This window comes from Herpailurus yagouaroundi, unplaced genomic scaffold (assembly GCF_014898765.1).
Source record: "Herpailurus yagouaroundi ecotype Mexico unplaced genomic scaffold, PumYag 215, whole genome shotgun sequence".
Taxonomy (NCBI): domain Eukaryota; kingdom Metazoa; phylum Chordata; class Mammalia; order Carnivora; family Felidae; genus Herpailurus; species Herpailurus yagouaroundi.
In genome coordinates, this window is record NW_024412446.1 from 1,494,951 (window position 1) to 1,504,092 (window position 9,142).

General features: G+C 46.3%; 1 protein-coding gene across 2 annotated transcripts; it reads left to right on the plus strand.

Moving 5' to 3' along the window:
* The first annotated feature begins 645 nt into the window (after positions 1 to 645).
* CCL16 (C-C motif chemokine ligand 16) lies at positions 646 to 4,168 on the plus strand. 2 transcript variants are annotated; one of them, XM_040455178.1, is made up of 4 exons: positions 663 to 803; positions 2,585 to 2,684; positions 3,088 to 3,208; positions 3,862 to 4,168. In XM_040455178.1, the coding sequence occupies exons 2-4, from the start codon at positions 2,639 to 2,641 to the stop codon at positions 3,992 to 3,994; spliced, it is 300 nt and encodes a 99-aa protein (XP_040311112.1). In that variant the 5' UTR covers positions 663 to 803; positions 2,585 to 2,638; the 3' UTR covers positions 3,995 to 4,168. The 2 variants fall into 2 exon arrangements, with proteins under 2 accessions (XP_040311111.1, XP_040311112.1); XM_040455177.1 differs by lacking the exon at positions 2,585 to 2,684 and having other exon boundaries at positions 646 to 803.
* The last annotated feature ends 4,974 nt before the right edge of the window (positions 4,169 to 9,142 follow it).

Sequence of the window (9,142 nt, forward strand, 5' to 3'; positions counted from 1 at the left end):
ATCTCTCTAATCCTGCTTTATTTTCACCCTCCCAAAGACCGATCACCTGAGGGTACTGGGGTGGTTCCACCCCCTTTCCTCCCCCTTTCCCCAAAATAGAGATGGTGGCAGGTAATGTGGTGAAATCACACGGATCTGGTTTGCAGAACTGCCTCTCATCTCTGTGACCTGGGAGAATTTAACTTCTCTAAGCCTCAAGTGGCCTCATTTATAAAATGGAATAATAATCTCCGCTTCACTATGGTGAGAATTAAGTCAAACAGCGCCTATATAAGGTGGCTGACACACAGCACACGTGAACCACATGTTCCCTTCCTCTACTCCTCTCCTGGTGAATTTAAATCTTATTAATTCAGGGCACCTGGGTGGCTCAGATTGGTTGAAGGTCTGACTTTTGTTCAGATCATGATCTCGATTCATGAATTTGAGGGGGGGCGGGGGGGCCATTAGGCTCATGGCTATCAGTGCAGAGCCTGTTTGGGATTCTCTGCCCCCTCCTCTCTCCACTCCTCCCCTGCTCTCTCTCTCTCTCTCTCTCTCAAAAATAGATAAACATTAAAAAAAAAACTTATTAATTCAACTCTGCGCCAAGCCCCACCCTTCCTTTTGGCAAACAGAGGGAGGCACCTCTTCTCTCCTCCACCCACTCTGAAGTGGTCAGAGTACAGAGAGCAGCTGTGAAGTCAGAGTGGACAACCAGCCTCCCCTGAAGCTAAAGGGTCCCCCGGAGAGGATGAAGTTCTCTGTGGCTGCCCTCTTTCTCCTCATCCTCATCACCACTCCGGCTTTGTACGGCCAGCCAAGTGAGTCCACCTGTCCCTGCAGGGCTGGAATGAGAAAGGGCAGCTGGCAGTGAGGTGACATCAAGAGTCTTGTCAGGTCTCTGTCATCAGCCGTGGGCCCTCTCCCCTCCTGCAGGCACACTCCTCAAACTCTCTCCTTTGCAAGGAGAGCTGGGCTGGTATCTAGATCCCTTCTGGGATCATCAGGCAGTTCCAGGAAGCTGGGTCAAGGTCATGTCAGGAATCCCAAAGATGGAGAATAGTGAGCGATCATTTAGGAGGAGCCAAGGAAGTAATAGGAGATACGAGAATAAACGTGAACAACAAAAGGAGAGGAAGATAGCTGGATAAGAAAAGCTACAGGTGCTCTGAGAGAGCAGGACAAAAGGTACTGGGAAGGGGGCTGAAGTGATGTTTGGGGCCAATCCCAGGGGTGGGGAGTCTGAACCTAGATACTCTTCCTTGTAGTGTCTGGCACAGATTTCTGGGAATATCATGGCAGCCAAAGGAAGGCCCAATGGGATGCCCAGGTGTGCAGTGCAGGATTTCATGGCCTCTGTCCTCATTCCCCAGCCTGGGTTTAAATAAAGGCTATAGAAAAGAGAAAGGGGTTGAAAGGTTTTGGGAGCCACAGGATGCTTGGGACCTATGGAGAACAAGGTTTGTTTTTCCCACTCTCTATCCCTGCCTCAACCATCATGTGTGAGGACCTGGCAACAAGAAAGAGACCAAGCCACTCAGACTTTCCACATACCAACTTCCATGTGCCCCAGCCCCTTTTTTTCTCCCTAAGGCTACCTTTAGCAGGTGGTCTGGTCGGACTCTGGTATATAAACTCTCAGGGGAACAACAGTCATGCACACCACATATTCTGCCCACATGCTCTCAAGATGCCCCCTGGACTTTGTCATCTTTGCTTTGAGAACCAAGGTCATGGACGTCACTATGTGCAGAGCTGCATCTGGTGGGTGGCAGGAAGTAACATTGCCCTTAGGGAAGGTCAAACAGACCGCTACGATGGGTTCAGTCTTCAAGAAGTTTTCAGAAAATGGCCCACCCAAAGCATGGATCAGCCAAATGGTACTCTTGAGATATTCCAATCTTGGCCACCAGCTGGAAGCAAAGGGTCAGGCGGCAAAGGGATCTGCACTCTGCAGTTTTGGGGGCTGGGAGAGGTCTCTACCTGCCCTCTTGTTTGATGTCCCAACTGATGAGTAGTCAGGGGAGCTCAAGAGAAACACAGCACTAACAACCAACCAAGGCCAGCATTCTGACAGCATCAAAGAGAGGGGGGAAGTGGCATTTCCAGGCAAGAAAAATGGTCAATTACTACCATCTACTCTTAATTGTAACAAGCACTGACTGAGCCTTACTATGTTCTGAATTAAGGGTTTTACCAGTATTTTCTCAACTAACCCTCACGATGATCCTAGGACATATAAGTATATTTTTACCCTAATTTAATGGATGAGACCTAGAGAGATTTTTTTAATTTGCCCATACTTCAAATCATTTGGTCAAGATACCGATTCCAGATGTCTGACCCGAAGCCTAAACAGAACACTTTTCTTCCCACCCTAACTTCTCTGGCTCACTGCTCATCTCACCCTCCTCACTGACCTCAGCCCCTCTAATGCTGCTAGGATAGAGTCCACAGCTCAGAAGGTGTGCTAGTCTCCCCTTCCCTCTCCAATTCTGTCTCCTCTTCTTTCTTCTCACATTGCATTGCTGCCATCTGTAGCGGCTCAGCATTCCCCAGACACTCGGCTTCCCCCACGCCTTCATGCCTTTCTCTTTTCCAGATCCCACAACCCTTTCATCTGCTTCAATCCCACTCATCTTTCAAGAAGCAAGCCATGCACCACATGCTGTGGGACTTCTTCCTCAGCCACCCAGGCTGGGGTAGGTACCCCTCATTCTGTTTTCCACAATTCATTTCACTTTCCCTTTTCACTCTGACTAGACAGTGAGACGCTCCAGAGTAATGACGGTGTCTTCCTCAGGGTTTTGCCCCCTTAGAGCTCAATATGTGTTGGCCAAATCAAGCCCTGTCTCACCAACAAACATGAATAACCAAGTCACTTGCATTTGCTGAAACTCAGTTCAGAAGCTGAAGGTTCTAGATGTATGTCCACCCCCCCCTTCCTTTTTTCATGTTCTCTGTTACCCATAAAGCTATCATCAGTCCCTGCTAACAGATGGTTTGCCATCAGAAGCATAGAATGCAATGGGTGGGAGATGAAGGTAGGCAACCACAGGCTCCCTCTATGCCTACCTGGTTCAGCTTTCAATGTGATTCTTTCAGAAATTCCTGAGTCGGTGAACCATTCTCCCACCTGCTGCCTGAAGTATCATGAGAAAGTATTGCCAAAGAAATTGGTGGTGGGATACAGAAAGGCCCTCAACTGTTACCTGCCAGCAATCATGTAAGCATCCCCTGCAGACATTTCTGTGGAGGGGGAAGGGGAACTGGGGCCAGAATGAGATGCACAGAACCAAGAAGTCTCCATGCTAGAAGCAGGAGAGTCGTGCTTAAGGGCTTGGGCTTTGAATCTCGCAGGGAAGTCCTCGGTTGTTTATTTTTTTAATATTTACTTATTTTGGGGAGAGAGAGAAAGAGGGATAGAGTGGGAGAGGACAGAAAGAGAGGGAGACAGAGGATCTGAAGTGGGCTCTGCGCTGACAGTAGTGAGCCTGATGTGGGGCTTGAACTCATGAACCACACAAGGTCATGACCTGAGCCAAAGTTGGACGCTTAACCTACTGAACCACGCATGAGCCCCAGGCCTGAGTTTAATTCTTGATGTTGCCACTTATAGTTTTGTGGACTGATAAATGACAGCCATAATGGTACCCATGCCTAAGTATCTTGGTTGAGCAGGGAACAGGCTGAAACAGGGACAATGAAGCCAGGTCTAGAAGCCAGAGAGGGAGGCCTACTGAGGGAATTCAGATGGGGGAGGCCTAGGGATGCAGTAAAGAGTATGAGGTGAGCCCCCAGTGAGCTAAAAATGGGGGAGTGTGGACTGGACCCCCACCCTACTCCATGCTCGCTGACATTCTAACTCTGCCTCCACAGTTTTGTCACCAAAAAGAATCGAGAGGTCTGCGCCAACCCCAACAACAAATGGGTCCAAGAGTACATCAAGGATCCCAATCTATCTTTGCTGCCTCCCAGGAACTTGGCCCAGGTTAAAAGTATTAGAACATAGGAAGGCCAACCCCAGCTCTGAAGCTCTGAAGCCTCGGTGGGAGTCCAGGTTCCGGAAAGAAAAATGCAACCCTGTGAAAATGCAGGTGGCCATGTGGTCTGGATGACAGTGGTATTGAGAGAAGCTGGCCCCTGATGCAAAAAGTAATTAAATTAAAAGTATTTCAAACACTTTCTCAATCTCCAGAGGAAATGCCAAAGTTAAGGGAGGTGGGGATAAATACATTCTCAATACACAGAAATATGTATTTCACATCTTTCTCTTGGCTCTGCCTTTGGGGCCTCCCCTCCCACCTGCACACCAGCCATCCTAAATAATTATGGCCAGCTTCCGACCTGCCACATCTCTGGCCCCTTACTCATGAAATGCCTGATAGAACTCCTGACTTTTCCTGTCCATGCTTATCCCTTTACTAGATTTCTTTTTCTTCTTCTTTTCTCTTAAAACATTTCTTTTTTAGCAACCAGAGTGGGAATATTCACATGCTAATAATTTTTGTCCCTGTTGCAGAGGTTTTGTTAGATTCCCAACACAAAAGAGAAGAATAGATCTCAGTATCTCCAGTTTACTCATGCTGCAGCCCCATCAGGGCTTCATTCCTTTTTAAGGCTGAATAATGTTTCATTGTGTGTATGTACCACATTTTGTGTATCCATTCATCCATTGTGGACATCTGAGGATCCATACCCCCTTTTCTTGACATTAGCTAGACTTAGCGGATCTTGGTTTCCATTACTGGTGCCAAAAGCACTTTAACTTATACAATGGCCCATCAGTCACCAGCCAGAGCCTCAGAGACAGGGAAGGGTCCAAGACTCTGACCCACAGGCTTCCTGCCCTTGTCCCTCCACAGCGAGGAAGTGGTACATGTTTTAGAATCTCCTGGCCTGGAGGTTCCTGCTCCTTGACCCAGAAATTTCTCTTCACCCTCCTTGCTATCAGAGCTGAGGCATTACAACTGAACATGATCAAATGTCTCCCTCTAGTAGCTCACAAACCAGGGACAACAGAATCACTAACAAATACAACATAGTCAGGCACAGATCTTTGCTTGCAGAGGCCAAAGTAGACATGGAGGGATGTCAGGGCTTGGATTGACACAGGAACCAGAACAAATTCAGCATGTACACCCAAGGCAGCAGGAAGTTTCAAAGTCCTTAGCCAGCACCAGGGTCAAAAACCAGGGAACCAGAGTTCACAAGCCTAAAGGACAGGATGGAGCTGAAAACAGGAAGCACAGGCCAGGGCCAGGATCCTGGCAAGCCAGAAAGGAAATGTTGTTTGTTGTTTCTCTGTGTGTGTCTCTCTGTCTCTATCTCTGTCTCTCTCTCTTCTTTTTTCTTTTTCTTCTTTTCTTGTTTTTTTTTTTTTTTTTTTGATCCATCACAGTTCAGAGTTGAGATGTCAGTCTAAAAACCTAATTGAAAATCTATATACAAAGTCAAATTCCCACCCCAGCACATAATACAAAGTTTGCCAGAAACTCCTAACAGTTCAGAACTGGACATACTTTTCTTAGGTACATTCAGTTGTTTTCAAAGAGGGCTATTCCTCATCTTTTCAAGGTAAATAGATGCCTGGCTTTAGACACATGCACACACACACACAAAGGCCCTCCTCATCAGGACACACAAGGGTCTTCTAGCCCTGGTCATCCTAAAGCAAAGACCTCATCCACATAAACCTACACCTAACCAGCTTACTTGACTGTCAGCCTTATGGGACGTGGGTGATCAATTGGGAGGGAATGGAAAATAAGGCCTAGAACAGTGGGTGGTTTTCACTGCTATATCAGAGAAAGGCCTTCAGCTCAAAACAGGAGAAGACCGCGCACAGCAACATGGAGGAACCACTGGGTAGGACAGGAAGGCAAAACATGAGGAAACAATTCTGGGTAGTACAACGAGAGTTTTATGTGGAGGTGAGAGTTCTGGCCACATGTCCCTTCTCTGTACAGCCATTTGCTGCACCATGAGCATTTGAACCAGATGACCAGATGTCCTGGGGCTGGATTTGGCTGGCCTGTAAGAAATGGTATTTGACCTGGCTCCAGGTGTGTTGTAATTTGCCATAATCCCTGAACTTCTGCCATTGTCTATAGCATGAATGTTTTCTGGGGCAAGATGGCAACCCCCCCCCCCCATTGCTCAGCGACATCCTCCCCCAGAGAATCAGGGTGGGTCCAAGCCCTGGGGGGTCTCTGAAATGTGGGATTTTGAAACACAACCCCATCTGGGGGCGCCTGGGTGGCTCAGTCGGTTGAGCGTCGGTCTTCGGCTCAGGTCATGATCTCATGGTTTGTGAGTTTGAGCCCCACGTCCAGCCCTGTGCTGACAGCTCAGAGCCTGGAGCCTGCTTCAGATTCTGTGTCTCCTTCTCTCTCTGCCCATCCCCCACTTATGCTCTCTCTCTCTCTCTCTCTCTGTCTCTCAAAAATAAATAAATAAATGTGAAAAAAAAATTTTTTTAATAAAGTAAGGAACACAACCCATCTGAGAAAAGCTGGAGGGAGGGGCCGCCTGGCAGGTGGACAGCTTGGACATGGACAGGGTAGAGGCGAGGAGTGGACGGAGGCCTGAAACAAAGGAGGGTGCTTGATTACAGGTGGGTGAGAGAGCAAAGTTCCTGCGCCAGAGACTGGAGAGCTGGATGAAGCCATTTCCATCTCTGCCGCACCAGCGCATATAAACTCGCACACAGATCCACCCACTAGTTGGCTAAGCAGCGCCACCTACTGGAGAACAGGGCCATTATACTTAGCCCAGTCCAACTGTGCCCTCCAAGCACATCCCCTAGAAGACCAGCACAAGTCACTCCACCTGCTTAGTGTACAGACTATAAAAGTCTTCATAGTTTCAGTTCTAGGGGAAACTGGATGTAACTTCATTCAGGCTTCATTCTGTTTGCTGGTTAACTTATTTGTTTTCTTTCTTCTGTTTTTGCTTGCATTGTTTTCTTTTTTCTTTCTTTTCTTGCTCTTTCTTGGATACAGAAAGGACACTTTATGTTTACTTTTTTACTTTATTTTATCATTTTATTTTTATTCTATTTAACTTTATTTTATTTTATTCTATAAATTGTTTTAACTTTTAAATTTTTTCTTACCTTTTTTTTCTTTCCTTTCCCTTTTTTCTCTATTTTATCAAGCTTCTTTCAACAAGCAGACCAAAGCACATCTAGGATCTAGCTTCTTTTATTTGATTTTTGTTTTGTTTTTAATTTTTTAATTTTTACTTTTAATTTTATTAATTTTTTTCTTCCTCCAAAATACAAAAGGATGGAATTCTCCATCACCCCCCCTCAAAAAAAAAACAGGAAGAAGTGACAGCCAGAGATTTAATCAACACAGATATAAGTAAGATGTCTGAACTAGAACTTAGAACCATGATAATAAGAATACTAGCTGGTTAATGAAAAAATGCTCAACATCACTCATCATTGGGGAAATACTATTCAAAATCACAATGAGATATCACCTCAAACCTGTCAGAATAGCTAACATTAACAACTCAGGCAACAATAGATGTTGGTGAGGATGTGGAGAAAGAGGATCTCTTTTGCACTGCTGGTGGGAATGCAAACTGGTGCAGCCACTCTGGAAAACAGTATGGAGGTTCCTCAAAAAATTAAAAATAGAACTTCCTTATGAACCAGCAATTGCACTACTAGGTATTGACCCAAGGGATACAGGTGTGCTGTTTCAAAGGGGCACATGAACCCCAATGTTTATAGCAGCGCTATCAACAATAGCCAAAGTATGGAAAGAGCTCAAATGTCCATCAACAGATGCATGGATAAAGAAGATGTGGTATCCTTTCTTGATAATACAATAGAGTATTACTCAGCAATCAAAAAGAATGAAATCTTTCCATTTGCAACTATGCGGACGGAACTAGAGGGTATTATGCTAAATGAAATTAGCCAGAGAAAGACAAATATCATGACTTCACTCATATGAGGAATTTAAGATACAAAACAGATGAACGTAAGAGAAGTGAAGCAAAAATAATATAAAAACAGGGAGGGGGACAAAACACAAGAGACTCTTAAATATACAGAACAAACAGAGGGTTACTGGAGGGTTTGTGGAAGGGGGGATGAACTAAATGGGTAAGGGGCATTAAGGAATCTACTCCTGAAATCATTGTTGCACTATATGCTAACTAACTTGTATGTAAATTTAAAAATAAATTTAAAATAAATTAAAGATCTTTCAAGATGGTGGAACAACATGGAAGTTTTTTGTGTGTCTCACATCCATGAAATACAGCCAGACCAACACTAAACCATCCTGCACACCAAGAAAACTGATCCGAGGATTAACACAACAATCTGCACAACCTGAACCACAGAATTCAGCAGGTACGCAGCCTGGAGAGATGAACTTGGGGAGAGAGAAGCTGCAGAGGGCAGGGAGCTGCTTTTGCATGTGGAGAGAGGAAGAAGATGGGGTGGGGGAGATTATGGGAAAAGCACCACTCCCCAAAAGCAGCTGGAGAGAAAGTGGAAAATTGGAAACAGCCACAGGGACTGAACTAAAAAGGGAGAAAGGAGAAAGGAGAAAGGAGGGGGTTTAAATTCCATTAAGACTGTAAACAGGGGGAGCACAGAGTCTGAAACTCCGCATCTTGGTACCTGGTGGTGCTCTGGTGGGAAGGGAGAATCCCCAGGAGCAGAGTGGGGTCCAGGAGGTTCTTGGGCCACACAGGGAGAAGCAGTTCCACCGCTGAAAGGACATTTGGTAGAGGCTGTGAGGCCACTTGGGCCCAGTAGACCCCAGAGAATGGCCACATTTGCTGATGTTGGAACAAGGTCATTGGGGATAAAGCCTGGTGCCAGATGTGTGTTGTGATTTTCCATAATCCCTGAGGTGCTGCTGCTACACTGTCTTGCAAACGTTTTCTGGGGTGGGCTGGCACCTGGCTATAGTCTGCTGATGGGCAGCAGCAGCAGCACGGTCCCGCAAGCATTCCTGGGTGCAGTCAGCACCCAGCCATTGCTCAGTGAGACCCTCTGCAGAGGAGCAGAACAGGTCAAAGCCACAGTCCCTCAGAAGGGGGGGCTGGGGAAGGCAGCCACATCTGAGACAAAACTTGGAAGGGAGGTGCTGCCTGGGGCTTGGTCATGGACAGTGTGGAAGCGGGGAGT

Excerpts from the sequence above, each read along its gene's own strand:
- CCL16 (XM_040455177.1), top strand. The coding sequence starts at position 734 with ATGAAGTTCTCTGTGGCTGCCCTCTTTCTCCTCATCCTCATCACCACT. Across the intron at positions 804-3,087 it reads GGCTTTGTACGGCCAGCCAA|AAATTCCTGAGTCGGTGAAC; the intron begins GTGAGTCCACCT and ends TGATTCTTTCAG. Across the intron at positions 3,209-3,861 it reads TGTTACCTGCCAGCAATCAT|TTTTGTCACCAAAAAGAATC; the intron begins GTAAGCATCCCC and ends CTGCCTCCACAG.